The 15,249-nt window shown below is 41.3% G+C and overlaps 1 protein-coding gene across 7 annotated transcripts in view; it reads left to right on the top strand.

The window, feature by feature from the left end:
* The window catches only part of LOC114676259 (uncharacterized), a 91,529-nt gene that overhangs the window by 55,831 nt on the left and 20,449 nt on the right, over positions 1 to 15,249 (top strand). For all 7 annotated transcript variants that reach the window (XM_077991535.1, XM_077991539.1, XM_077991536.1 and 4 more), the window contains one exon: positions 9,824 to 9,959. In XM_077991535.1, the coding sequence (XP_077847661.1) occupies positions 9,824 to 9,959 (136 nt within the window). The remainder of the gene's footprint in view (positions 1 to 9,823; positions 9,960 to 15,249) is intronic.

Consider the following 15,249-nt stretch of genomic DNA (forward strand, 5'->3'; position numbering starts at 1 on the left):
AAGAGGAAGTTGAACTATCACCCTTTGCTGATGATATGATTGTTTACCTAGAAAACCCTACAGACTCCTCCACAAAGCTCCTAGAACTGATAAAAGAATTCAGCAAAGTTTTCAGATACAAAATTAATGTACACAAATCAGTAGCTCTTCTATACACCAACAGCGACCAAGCTGAGAATCAAATCAAGAACCCAACCCCTTTTATAATAGCTGTAAAAAAAATTAAATAGGAATATACCTAACCAAGGAAGCAAAGACCTCTACAAGGAAAGCTACAAAACACTGCTGAAAGAACTCATAGATGACACAAACAAATGGAAACACATCCCATACTCATGGATGGGTAGAATCAATATTGTGAAAATGACTCCTGCCAAAAGCAATCTACAAATTCAACACAATTCCTATTAAAATACCATCATCATTCTTCACAGAATTAGAAAAATCGAGTATAAAATTCATATGGAACCAAAAAAGAGCCTGCATAGCCAAAGCAAGGCTAAGCAAAAAGAACAAATCTGGAGGCATCACATTATCTGATTTCTTTTTTTTTTTTTTTTTGAGAGAGAGTCTTGCTCTGTCACCCAGGCTGGAGTGCAGTGGCATGATCTCGGCTCACCACGACCTCTGCCTCCTGGGTTCAAGTGATTCCCCTGCCTCAGTCTCCCAAGTAGCTGGGACTTGGGACCCACCACCATGCCCAGCTAATTTTTGTATTTTAGTAAAGATGGGATTTCACCATGTTGGCCGGGCTGGTCTCAAACTCCTGATCTCAGGTGATCCGCCCCCCTTGGCTTCCCAAAGTGCTGGGATTACAGGCGTGAACCACAGCACCCGGCCTCATTTCAAACTATACTATAAGGCCGTAGCTACCAAAACAGCACTGTACTGGTATAAAATAGACACATAGACCAATGGAACAGAATAGAGAACCCAGAAATAAACCCAAATACAGTTGCAGCCAACTGATCTTCAAGAAAGCAAACAAAAACGTAAAGTGGGGAAAGGCCACCCTTTTCAACAAATGGTGCTGGGATAATTGGCTAGCCACATGTAGCAGAATGAAACTGGATCCTCATCTCTCACCTTGTACAAAAATCAACTCAAGATGGATTAAGGACTTAAATCTAAGACCTGAAAGTATAAAAATTCTAGAAGATAACATTGGGAAACCTTCTAGACGTTGGCTTTGGCAAGGATTTCATGACCCAGAACCCAAAAGCAAACGCAATAAAAACAAAGAGAAATAGCTGGGACTTAATTAAACTAAAGAGCTTTTGCATGGCAAAAGGGACAGTCAGCAGAGTAAACAGGCAACCCACAGAGTGGGGAAAAAGCTTCACAACCTATACACCTGACAAAGAACTAATATCCAGAATCTACAATGAACTCAAACAAATCAACAAGAAAAAAAATAAACAATCCCATCAAAAGGTGGGCTAAGAACATGAATAGACATTCTCAAAAGAAGATATACAAATGGCCAACAGACATGAAAAAATGCTCAACATCAGTAGTGATCAGGGAAATGCAAATCAAAATCACAATGCAATACCACCTTACTCCGGCAAGAATGGTCATAATAAAAAAGTAATAAGATGTTGGCGTGGATGCAGTAAACAGGGAACACTTCTACACTGCTGGTGGGACTGTAAACTAGTACAATCACTATGGAAAACAGTGTGGAGATTCCTTAAAGAACTGAAAGTAGAACTACCATTTGATCCAGTAATCCCACTACTGGGTATCCACCCAGAGGAAAAGAAGTCATTATACGAAAAAGAAGCTTGCACACGCATGTTTATAGCAGCAAAATTAGCAATTGCAAAAACGTGGAACCAACCCAAATGCCCATCAATTAATGAACTGATAAAGAAACTGTGGTGTATATGTATGTATATATATATATATATATAAAATGGAATACTACTCAGCTATAAAAAGGAATGAATTAATGGCATTCACAGCGACCTGGATGAGATTGGAGACTATTATTCTAAGCGAAGTAACTCAGAAATGGAAAACCAAACATCATATGTTCTCACTCATAAGTGGGAGCTAAACTATGAGGATGCAAAGGCATAAGAATGACACAAGGGGCCAGGCAAGGTGGCTCACGCCTGTAATCCCAGCACTTCGAGAGCCCGAGGGGGAGGGATCACCTGAGGTTGGGAGTTCAAGACCAGCCTGACCAACATGGAGAAACCCTATCTCTACTAAAAATACAAAAAATTAGCTGGGCATGGTGGCGCATGCCTGTAATCCCAGCTACTCGGGAGGCTGAGGTAGGAGAATCACTTGAACCTGGGAGGTGGAGGTTGTGATGAGCCGAGATCGCACCATTGCACTCCAGCCTGGGCAACAAGAGCAAAACTCCGTCTCAAAAAAAAAAAAGAATGACACAATGGACTTTGGAGACTTGGGGGAAAGGCTGAGAAGAGGGTGAGGGATAAAAGACTACAAATAGGGTTCGGTGTATACTGCTCAGGTGATGGGTGCAGCAAAATCTCACAAATCACCACTAAATAACTTACGTAACCAAACACCAACAATTCCCCAATAATCTATGGAAGTAAAAAAAAATTTTTTTCCAAGGAAAGACTTAGGTGAGGAAGGACTTAAGTAAGGAAGAAGGGCCTTAACAAAGCAAGCCATGAGCCTGCAGGTTTAGGGGACAACAAGAGGATGTGCGGAGGGCGGCCCTTGGCAAGAGGGGAGGGTCATAGCAAGGAAGAATTTGCATGTCAGGTGGAGAGTTTGTACTTAACCTAGTAGACATTGGGAGCCATTAAAATCTTTTGTTTCCCAAGGAATTATTTGCCTCAAATCCTTTTGTATCTAATATTATACTTATTTTATAGCTTCCTTTCAGTGCAGTCTAGTGTCATGCTTTCCAGAGTTTACAAAGCAAATTAAACAACAGCTTCCCACATTGGACAACTGTTTTTGCTATCATAAAGTGTTTGGGGGGTGAGTTTGGCCTTTGGTAGAAGAGTTCTACTTGTTTCAGAGTAGAGGTTCAGATTGATTTACATCAGCCTCCTGGGTGACAAGTCCAGATGGTTTCCATCTGGCTCTAACTGGAAACAGTCAAACTATTTCCACGCTGGCCTCTTTGTGGACAAGAGGCTTTTGGCTGCTTGGACAGTTGTCCCCACAATGCCATTGAGGCAAAACCCCCATTAGGAAACCTGATGCCCATTATTATTCCTCTCTTTTGGAGTGATAAGAACATTTAGAGCAATACAAGAACTTGACCACTTAACACTGAGCAACCATTTAAAAGTTGATAAAGGAAGCAAAATATCTTCTTTCTATGCTTGCAGGAGTTAAAAGATTTTTGTCCAAATCAGTCTTGCCTCAGTGCACCCCTGAGGATGAAGAGTTACTAGAACAAGGGTCCTCAAATTTGAGCAGCCTCAGAGGTACTCAGAGGGCTTGTTAAAACAGATTGCTGGGCGCCACCCCCCAGGTTCTGAGTGAGTAGGTCTGAGTGAGGCTGGACAGTGTGCATTTCTATCCAGTTCCCAGGGTCCTGATGCTGCTGGTTCGAGGATCACACTTTGAGAACCACAGTTTTGGACTTGAGAAAATCAGACTGTCTGCTCCTGATTTATTTTGCACAATGAAGAAAATCAGAGAGCAGACCGAGGCTCCTAGATGCCTCTTCTCTGCCCTGAAAATCACAGAACAGACAAGACCCAGTCCCATTTCTGTTCTGGCTTCTCTGTCTTCTTCTATACTGTCTTCTATACTTTCTTCTATACTTTCTTCTTCTGTACTCAGTGAAGCCACCTCTGAGGCCCATGGCTCTCTGTACCGTGGGGATACAGGAACTAGGAATCGTGGGCCTGGAAGTTGATCAGTGTTCAAGTGGATGATGTCTGGCTTGGTCTATGCCTAGTCACAAACCTGTGAGGTCCACGAAGAGCCAGAAGATAGCTGAAGGCTGGAAGTCACTGTAAGGTTGTCAGGAATAGCCAACCTCAGTTTAGATGGTTTCTCTGAGCCCTATTCAGCCAGTGCTGCCTTGTTGTCTCAAGGCTCCCAAAGTTCTTGAAAGACCCAGTGAGGACTCAGGGGTATCCTGTGCCTGTTTACTCCCAGCCCAAGCCCCACAGACAACCTCCAGGGCTGTTTTAATTCTGGAAGATTTAGGACAGGGAGAGCCAGTAAGTGACTTAGGCATGTACATGGGGCAAAAATCCAACCATAAAATGGTGTATCAACAAACTTGGGATTGATCAGAACTTTACTACAGTACCATGCCACCCAAGTGGCAAATACATTTTCCCAAATAAGGCATTGTTGCTTATATCATAGCCACAATCCCCAGAAATACCAGTGGCATTAAGGAATGCAAAGACCAAGTTCAAAAGTCAAGATGTAATCTTCAAAACAGCTTTATTAGTTCCAAAACAGGAAGTTGCCAGTTATAATCCTGCAATTATTTTATTTGGGGCTTCATCCTGGGTTGACAGCTAAACAATGGAAACCTTTATAGAAAGGTCCCAAGGCCCAAGGTGTGAATCATCAAACACTACTTACATTTTGCCTTCTTAAGTCCTGTAATCAAACAAACAGAGTTTATGTTCTGGTTTATAAGACTAGGACTTACACAGGAAATTACACGTGTTCCTTTTTGATGGAAAAAAGCTATTTTTAACAGTTAAAAAAATAATTCAACCACAAGGAGAAGGCCCTACCAGGGCCTGCCATCCACAGATGAACATTTGAGTAGTGGTTGATCTGATGCCCCCCAGAATGTAGGATGCCCACCTGTTCTGGCGGTCCCAGAAGAGGCCAGCAAGTGAAGGATATGGAGAGCCTCTCTGGGGGATGCTGGTTCCATGAAAATTTACCCTTGACCTTTGAGTACCAGCCCATTTAGGAAACAGGGCTCTCCTCGGAAGGAATGAGAAGAGGTTTGTCAGCTGTGTTAAGAGAGAAGGTTCCAGGCAGAGGGACCACATGAGAAAAGGCTAAGAGGAGGAAGGTGCCTGGCATATTAGGGATCTGGAGGGGTGACGTTCGCCACAGAGCAGTCATTGGGAAAGCGGCTGGAAATGTGACTGAAGAGGCAGTGGACCCAAATGACTGAAAGCCATGAATGCTGAGTTCAGGAGTTAGATTTTCTCCTGTGTGCAAAGGGCTGGAGCCATGATGGTTTTGAAGCAGGACAGTAGCATAGTGAGAACTGGGTTTTTGAAAAGTATCTTGGGCAGTTTTGCAGAATATGCTTTAGAGAGAGGAATAGCTAAAGGATGGGAGACTAGTTATGAGACTTTTTTTTTTTTAGTTTAAATGCATTTTATTTTTAGACAACCTATGTGACATGTTTTTTTGTTTTTTTTTTTTCTTAAAAAAACAAGGCCTCTACTCCACATAAATCACAGTCAAAATAAATAAAGGGCCCATTTATTTGGTGTTTTGTGGATGACAAGCAGCAGCCATTTATGATGATAGGTGATATATTCAAAGTAATTGCCAAATCTGTTAATATTTACCCATTTCTAAACCATTGTTAAAGAAAATCATATATAGGGTCACACCATCCTCAAGGTAGTTCAGTAGAGCAACCATGCCATCAGGATTCATGTTTTCATCAAGAAAAGAACTGGTAGTTTTTGAAATTAGCAAGGATGTGCTTGATTTGTTAGGCAGCCCTGCCATAAAAGGTTTTACTCTTTCTGATCTCGCTTCTTCAAGTTCCCCTTTCATTGATTTCATGTCATCTTTAATGTACTTCTTTTTTTGTTTTGTTTTCTTCTTGAGATAGGATCTCACTCTGTGGCCCAGGCTGGAGTGCAGTGGTGTGATCATGACTCACTGCAGCTTTGACCTCCCAGCCTCAAGCAATCCACCTACCTCAGCCTCCCAAGTAGCTGGGACCACAGGTGTGACCACCATGCCCAGCTAATTTTTTTTTTTTTTTTTGTACAGACTGGGTCTCTTCATGTCTTCATGTTGCTCATGCTGGTCTCAAACTGGTAGGCTTAAGAGATCCTCTCACCTTAGCCTCCCAAAGTGCTGAAATTATAGGCATGAACCACCTTGCCCCACTGATGTACTTGTAGGCATCCTTTGCAAAGCTGGTTTCCTGCAAGTGAGGTTCATGGCAATATCAACACCAATGATGACTCTGGGTGCTTTGGGTACCTTCGCCCTTGGGGCCTTCAGAGGAGGCATTTCCACCAATGAGCAAGTCATCAGTGTTACCCTCTGTCCTGGTGATTACCTTCTCCTCCACTGAAATTTACCCTTGACCTTTGAGTACTGTCAGCCACAGTCTATCCATGATCTCCCAGATCTCGTCAATGTCAGAGGGCTCCTCATCGTGTCTGATGAGGTCCACTGAAGGAAGAGGAAACTGCACTAGCTTAGCGGGATTCTGGAGCAGTGTTGGGAGTCGGGGATGAGAGGGGAGTGGCAGGAAAAGCAGGAAGCTTTTACATTTGTTCGGGCAAGAGAAGATAAAGTGAGGCTGCAGTGATAGAAAGCTGGAGTCTCGATATATTTAGAAGGAAGAGAATTGACAGGACCTAGTAGCCATTTCAAAGAGGGTGGTGAGAAAGATTCTGACGTCCAGGACACCTGGGGAAGCTTGGCAATTGACCAAAGAGAAAATGAGAGAAAGCACGAGGCTGGGAGAGTCCATACTGGATCTGTGGAGTGGCTTCCAGGGAAGGCGTGCCATTGTCCTCCTGATCCTCAGGGAGACAGTGGTAGAAGGGAGGGCACTTGCACATGAAGGTTCTTTGCCAGGTTGCTCCCATTCCAGTGTTTCAGTGACATATGAAATCCAGAGATAACGCTGGCAAGCGAGGCACTAAAACTGTGTACTACGTGCCTCTACCACCACTATTTCACAATGCTTTGCAGCCGTCCTCACAATGCTTCTAAGAGATGGGTATTATGATCTCTATTTTGCCAGAGGAAATTTAGATTCAGAGAAGTTAAGTGACTTTCCAAGGAGTCTCATAGCATTTTCTGGAGAGAGGTTTTAAACCTGGAGATTCCGCACATCTAAGTACACCACCCTGCCTCTTGGGCACAACCAGGCATAGCTATGCCACTGCTAAGTTCTCCCAGACAGAGGGGGTAAATTGAAATGGTCATTGTTAGTGAGCTTGTTTTTGTTTCAAAGTAAAGAAATGTAAGATTAGGTAAAAATGGGTTGCTGTGAACACAGCTGGGATGTATCAAGTATCACCAGGGCTTGAGCACATACCCGCCCTTACTCCAAGGAATTTGTTTTCAACCTAAAGAAAATAATCCAGTTTTGCCTGAACTTTGGTGAAAGCCCTGGAGCAGGAAGTTCCTGTACTGAGCAATGCCAGCCTTCCTATTATCTAACAGGGCCAACATAACTCATTAGAGGTCTACATTCTGGAGAGTGGTTTAGACTAGCATTTTCCAAACTGCTTATTTTTCATGGGAAGAGATGACATTGTGACCTGTCTTATCATCTGCTGGAGGGAGACTTTGATTGTTTCTCCCATGGGAGTACAAGTTGGACCAGGCCAATCACAGGCCTGGAAGTCCCTTCCTCTCCAAGGGCACACGTTTGTGCCACACTGGCTTAGTTAGGGATGTAGACTGGCTAAGATGATGTCTTTCCTTGCAAAGCTGAGCAGCTGTAAAGGAATTTAGCTTTTGGCCTTCAGCTTTGGCCCTATTGGCCACCACTGCTTTCTATCATGTCAGAAGGGGACAAAAAGAAATGGATGCCACATGTGATCAGTATCCACATCATCCATCATTCTGGGCAGTCAACTTACATTTTCAAATGCATTTTTCTTGAAGAGATTTTACAGATAGAAAAATCATATTTCATCTTGCTCACAAGTGGTCTCAAGGCATTATTAGCAACCCTGTACTTGGAAAAGCACTGAACAGTGAGATAAAGTTTCCATAACACAATTGCACTTTACACTCTATTCGTCATTGATTCATTAATTCATTGAACAAACATTTATTAAATACCTACCATGTGCCAGATACTATTCTAGTGTGAATAATGGAGCACTGTTGTATCATTCATGACAGCTGTCATTTGCTATCATTCTCATGCCTTACTTAGATGTAAGGATGAATGAGATTTAGACAAGTTAGGCTTACCTCTAATAAAACCAAAGGATGGGCCAGTGTTCATCCCTCCAACTGTATTCTAAAGGAAAATAAATCCTGCCTATTTCTTTTTTGTTTTTCCAAGACAGAGTCTTGCTTTGTCATCCAGGCTACGCAGTGGCGCAATCTCGGTTCTCTGCAACGTTTGCCTCCCGGGTTCAAGCAGTTCTCCTGCCTCAGCCTCCCAAGTAGCTGGAACTACAGGCACATTCCACAACACCCGGCTAATTTTTGTATTTTTAGTAGAGATGGGTTTCACCATGTTGGCCAGGCTGGTCTCAAATTCCTGACCTCAAGTGATCTGCCCTTCTTGGCCTCCCAAAGTGCTGGGATTATAGGCGTGACCCACCATGCCCCGTCAATCCTATTTCATCCAACGATCCCGCAGATTAGATTCATGTCCAAAGAAACCAATCAAATCTTTTTTTAAAAAGCATGCTTTCTACTCTTTTTCCCCAACCAGCAACCTAGGAAGACCTGATGTCCAAATTTATCTCCTTTTCCTGAAAAGCAAGTTTTCCCTCCAGGCTTGAAAATTTATGCTTGATTATCCTTGACTCTGCTCTCTTCCTTGCTCTAACCATGCTAGTTAACATTCACTTAATGTCAGCTTCATAAGGGCAGGGATTTTTGTCTCTTTTGTTCTCCACTGAGTCGCTGGCACCTACACCAGTGCCTGACACATAATAGCAGCTCGAAAATGTTTGTTAAATGCTGAAGGAATTCAAGTCTTGTCTAGCTGCAGGGTTAGGCTCTCGAGTCAGCATGGTGGACAAAATTAGTGTATAGTTAAATGATCCTTTAAAATTCTGTGATTTGCCCACACATTACAATATCTAGGCATATTATCTCTAAGTCCCACACAGTTTCTTCCCCAGTTTTGGAACAGATCACTTGGTCTTTCTTCGGTTGGGTCCGGATGAAGTAGTTGGTTAGTGTTTAGGGGGCTCATATAACTTAAATACTTGTAGGTCCCCAGAGAAAGATTTGAATTTGGGACAGGCAATTCCAATTTCCCATCTCATACTTACTGAGTGGATGAGCCCGCATTATGCCCATGATTATTTCTTTTCCTCCATCCCCTTCCTGTATTTTTCTTTGCCAAAATCATAAACTTGAACTGACATAAATTAAATGTGGACCTGATGCTGTTTCCCAGCACTGACAATAGACTCTTTACAAAAGCTGTGTCGACTGACAAGGGTGAACCAACCCCAGGATCCCTCAGCCCAGTCATGAATTCTACAAAGGCAGGATGGTTCTTTCTCCTTCAGATTTTCTCCTTTAAAGCTCAAAAAGGTAACAGCTTTTCAGGCTCCTTTAAAGGGCTGATTTCCTTCATAAGAGCTATCACTTCCCCTAGATCAGTGGGCAACTCATTCATCTTCTTCCAGGAAATATCTAGATACATCAGTTTTCTTCTTCAAAGTAAAGGCAACAATCTAAATCTTAGATGGAATTTCCTTTCATGAAGAGTAATTTTGGGCTTCTTGTTCTAAAGAAGGAAGGATGTACTGAGTATAAAACAAGGACTTTAAAAATTCTATGTACAGTATTTCCTTGACTATATTGCAAATGCATCTACTCACACAAGTCCAGTAAAGTACAATCTAAAAGAATAAAGTCAGCTTAGCTGGTGATAAACAGGGGAACTATTGTCTAAAAATAATAAAATACTCTGATTTTCTTATAGGAATCAAGAAGAAAATGGAAGGTCTGATGGAAGCTGGTCCTTGGTTAGTGAAGTTGCATTTGGCAGATAATGGCATAGATGGAAAAGGAAAAGAAGGAGAAAATGGTTTGTCGGAATTCATTCAAACTTTAACATGGTAAGTAGCAATTTAAGAGGCCTTATTTGTTCACCTTTCAAAACTAAGTGCTTGAATTAAATCATTGGGATAATTATTTAGCTGCACCTTTTTGGCAGTTTCCAGTGAGGTTTTACAGCTCTGAGAGCCAAGCAGTGACCCATCTTGGTCTTGGTACCTAACATGGCAAACAGTTGTGTGTGGACCATAAAGCAATCTTCAAGACCTCACTAGAAGCCCCATTTTAAGAAGTTGGCAACTGAGGAAAAACAGGACATATGACCTCCCAATTTTTCTTTCTTAAAGTCAGGATATAATGTAAAATGTAATCGATGTGACCTAAGGAAGAAGGGCGGCCTACCCAGGAGTGATCACTTTTTTGTGTTTGATTACAAAGTTGTCCCAGCCTCCTCAAGGCAGAAGGACACAGCTATTCTCAAAAGCTTCTCAAAAACAGGATATTTCCTTGCCATGTTTGTGTTGAGAATCTTAGGTATTTCCCTGTCCAGGCCTACTGAGTCCACATCCCCAGTGGGCCAAGTAGGATTTGCAGCTACTATAGAAAAAGCTTGCTGGGTGGAGACAACTCCAAGATATATAGTTTCAGGTAGTTGATAGTGACAGCAGCGCGGCGAAAGTCAAGGGCAACAGAACACAGCCAAGGCTTGAGGCTTGAGGGCTTGATGGATGGCTACTTATTATTGTTATTATTATTACTTTTATTTTTATTTTTGAGACACGTTCTTGCTCTGTCGCCCAGCTGGAGTACAGTAGTGCGATCTCTGCTCACTGCAACCTCCACCTCCCTAATTCAAGCAATTATCCTGCATCAGCATCCTGAGTAGCTGGGACTACAGGCATGCGCCACCGCACCCAGCTAATTTTTGTATTTTTAGTAGAGACATAGTTTCACCATGTTGGCCAGGCTGGTCTCAAACTCCTGACCTCAAGTTATCCGCCCCCTTCAGCCTCCCAAAGTGCTGGGATTATAGGCGTGAGCAACTGTGCCCAGTCTACTTATTATTTTAGAAGAAAAAGATTCTTTCTCTGTCTGGGCATGGTGGCTCATGCCTGTAATCCCAACACTTTGGGAGGCCGAGGCAGGCAAATCACTTGAGGTCAAGAGTTTGAGACCAGCCTGCCCACATGGTGAAACCCCATCTCTACTAAAATACAAAAAAATTAGTTGGGCATGGTGGCAGACACCTGTAATCCCAGCTACTCAGGAGGCTGAGACAGGAGAATCACTTAAACCCGGGAGGCAGAGGTTGCAGGGAGCCAAGATCACTCCACTGCACTCCAGCCTGGGCAACAGAAGGAGACTTCATCATTAAAAAAAAAAGAAAGAAAGAAAGAAAGAAAAATTTTTCTCTAATATACTTATTCAGGAAGGATGGGAAGATTTTCAACTTTAATAGCTTCTCTGCTTTTCCTATAATAATCCTATTAATAAGCTTCATTTCATTGCCCTTTTAATACAATGCTGATTTAATATATTGCTGATATATTATGCTTTTAGTATTTTGCCAAAATTTTGTTAAGGGTTTTTCCATCTATGCTCATGAAGCTTATTAGTCAGTCCTTTTTTTTTTTTTGAGACGGAGTCTCGCTCTGTCGCCCAGGCGGGAGTGCAGTGGCTGAATCTCAGCTCACTGCAAGGTCCGCCTCCCGGGTTTACACCATTCTCCTGCCTCAGCCTCCCGAGTAGCTGGGACTACAGGCGCCTGCCACCTCGCGCGGGTAGTTTTTTTTTTTTGTACTTTTTTATTAGAGACGGGGTTTCACCGTGTTAGCCAGGATGGTCTCGATCTCCTGACCTCGTGATCCATCCGTCTCGGCCTCCCAAAGTGCTGGGATTACAGGCTTGAGCCACCGTGCCCGGCCTAGTCAGTTCTTTTCTTTTCTTCTTTCTTTCTTTTTCTTTCTTTTTTTTTTTTTTTTTTTTTTTTTTTGAGATGGAGTCTTGCTCTGTTGCCTGGGCTGGAGTGCAATGGCATGATCTTGGCTCACTGCAACCTCCACCTCCCGGGTTCTAGCGATTCTCCCACCTCTGCCTCCCAGGTAACTGGGACTATAGGTGTGGATCACCACGCCTGGCTAATTTTTTGTATTTTTAGTAGAGATGGGTTTTCACCATGTCGGCCAGGCTGGTCTTGAACTTGTGATTTCAAGTCATCTGCCCTCCCTGGCCTCCCAAAATTCTGGGATTACAGATGTGAGCTACCACACCCGGCTGAACTTTTCTTTTCTCGTAATATCTTTGTCTGGCATTGAGATCAGGGTAATTCTGGCCTTACAGAATGAGCTAATAAGTGTGTGCCCCTCTTCTATTTTATGAAATAATTTGTGTAGCATTAGCATTATCTCATCCTTAAATATTCAGTAGAATTATCAATGAAAACATCTGGGCCTGGAGCTTTCTGTATGGGAAGGTTTTTAACAACAAATTCAATTTTTTTTTTTTTTTTTTTTTTTTTGAGATGGAGTCTCTCTCTGTCGCCAGGCTGGAGTGCAGTGGCACAATCTCGGCTCACTGCAACCTCCACCTCCTGGATTCAAGTTATTCTCCTGCCTCAGCCTCCTGAGTAGCTGGTACTACACGCACCTGCCATCATGCCTGGCTAATTTTCGTATTTTTAGTAGAGACAAGGTTTCACCATGTTGGCCAGGATGGTCTTGATCTCTTGACCTCATGATCCTCCTGCCTCAGCCTCCCAAAGTGCTGGGATTACAGGCATGAGCCACTGCACCCAGCCTAAATTCAATTTATTTAATAGGTATAAGGCTATGCTGGATATTTTATCTTGAGCAAAGCTTTAGTAGTTTGTGTCTTTCAAGAAATTTATTCCATCTAAATTGTCAGATTTATTGGCATAAAGTTCTTCATAATATTTTCTTATGATCCTTTTAATGTCTGTAGCATCTATAGTGATGTCTCCTTTTTCATTCTTGGTATTGATTACTTGTGTTCTCTCTTTTTCTGATTGATCTGGTTAGAAATTTATTAATTTTATTGATCTTCTCACGGAACCACTCTTGATTCTCACTACTGTTTTTCTGTTTTTAACTTTATTGATTTCATCTCTTGTCTTTATTATTTCCTTTATTCTGCTTACCTTGGGTTTAATATGCTCTTCTCTTTCTAGATTATTAAAGTGAAAGCTTAAGTTATTGATTTTAAATCTTTTAATTTTTTCTAATATAAATGTTTATATTAGCACTAAGCACTTCTTTTATTGTTTCCTACAAATTTCAATATGTTATATTTTCATTTCATTCCATTCAAACTATTTTCTAATATTCCTTTTAATTTCTTCTCTTACCTATGGGTTATTTAGAATAGCTCTGTTTAGTTTCCACATATGTGTATATTTTTTCAGATATCATTCTGTTTTAATCAAGAGATTAAGAATCTCTTGATTCTTAATTAAATTCTGCTATGGTTGGAAAATATACCTGGTGCAATGGCATGATCTCGGCTCACTGCAACCTTCGTCTCCTGGGTTCAAGCGATTTTCCCACCTCTGCCTCCCACGTAATTGGGACTACATGTCCCATGCCTGGTGTGGTCATGTAGTCTCAGCTACTTGAGAGGCTTAGGTGGGAGGATTGCTTGAGCTCAAGAGTTTGCGATCAGTCCTGGGCAACATAGCAAGATCTCATCTCTAGGGGGAAAAAGGAACACACTTGTTTTATTTCTTTTATGCCCCAGATCTGATCTATCTTGGTAAATGTTCCATGTGCATGAGAAAAGACTGCATTCTGCTGTTACTGGATTGAATGCCCCATAAATGTCAATTAGGTCAAGTTGGTTGGCAGTGTTATTGAAGTCTTCTATATATGTACAAATTTTTACATGTTCTATCAACTATTGAGAGAGGGGAAAATTGTGATGTTGTTTATATCTCCTTATAGTTTAATCAGTTTTTGCCTCATGTATTTTGAAGCTCTGTTTTTAGGTACATAAACATTTTTTATTGTTGTGCCTCTTGATGAATTGACACTCATCATTATGAAATGGTCTTCTTTATCCTTGGTGATGCTCCCTACTTTGATTGATATTAATATAGTCACTACAGATCTTTTTTTAATGAATATTTACATAATATATCTGTTTTCATCCTTTGGTTTTAACCTATCTGTGTTTTTATATTGAAATTGGGTTTCTTATAGACAGCATTTGGCTGAGACCTTCTTTTTTTATCCATTTGACAATCTTTGTCTTTTAATTGTTTAGACCATTATATTTTATGTGATTATCTTTATGGTTTGGTTTTTAATCTATCATCTTGCCATTTGTTTTCTATTTGTCTCATCTGTTCTTTGTTCCTTTTAAACTAGTTTTCTGTTGCTTTTTGGATTAATGTTTATAATTCCATTTTTATATATTTAATTGGCTCGTGAGCGATACCTCTTAGTCTTTTATTTTCTAGTGGATGCTCTAGTGTTTACAGCCTTCATCTTTAACTTATTACAGTCTACCTTCAAATAACATTATACTACTTCACGTATAGTATAAGAATCTTACAACAGTATACTTCCATTCTCTTCCTATCCTTTGCGTTTTTGTAGTCATATATTTTACCTTTACAAGTGTTATAAATCCAAGGATACATTATTATTATGTCTATTTTAAGCAGTTGTTTTTTTAATAAGGGGGGAGTTTTTTATGTTTATTCACATATTTACCATTTCTGGCATTCTTTATTCCTTTGGCTATATTCACATTTCTATGTGATATCATATTCTTCTGTCTGAAGGACTTACTTTATACATTTCTTATAATCCTGGTCTGCTGGTGATGAATTCTCTAAGCCTTTGTATATCTAACAAGTCTATGCTGCCTTCATTTTTAAAGTGTTTTTTTTTTTTTTTTTTGTGGCAAGGTACAAAATATTTGATTGACAGTTAATACTTTTTTTTTTTTTTGAGATGGAGTCTTGCTCCTATCGCACAGGCCGGAGTGCTGTAGCACAGTCTTGGCTCACTACTACCTCCACCCGCTGAGTTCAAGTGATTCTCCTTCCTCAGTCTCTCGGGTAGCTGGGATTACAGACGTGTGCCACCACACCTGGCCAATTTTTGTATTTTTAGTAGAGATAGGGTTTCACCATGTTGGCCAGGCTGGTCTCAAACTCCTGACCTCAGGTAATCCACCTGCCTTGGCCTCCCAAAGTGCTGGGATTACAGGCATGAGCCACCATGCAGAGCAGGCAGTTAATACTTTTAAGATGTTGCTGCACTATCTTCTGTTCGTATTGCTTCTGAAGAAGCATCACTATCTTCTGCTTGTATTGTTTCTGAAGAGACA

This window comes from Macaca mulatta, chromosome 2 (genome assembly GCF_049350105.2).
Source record: "Macaca mulatta isolate MMU2019108-1 chromosome 2, T2T-MMU8v2.0, whole genome shotgun sequence".
Lineage (NCBI taxonomy): Eukaryota > Metazoa > Chordata > Mammalia > Primates > Cercopithecidae > Macaca > Macaca mulatta.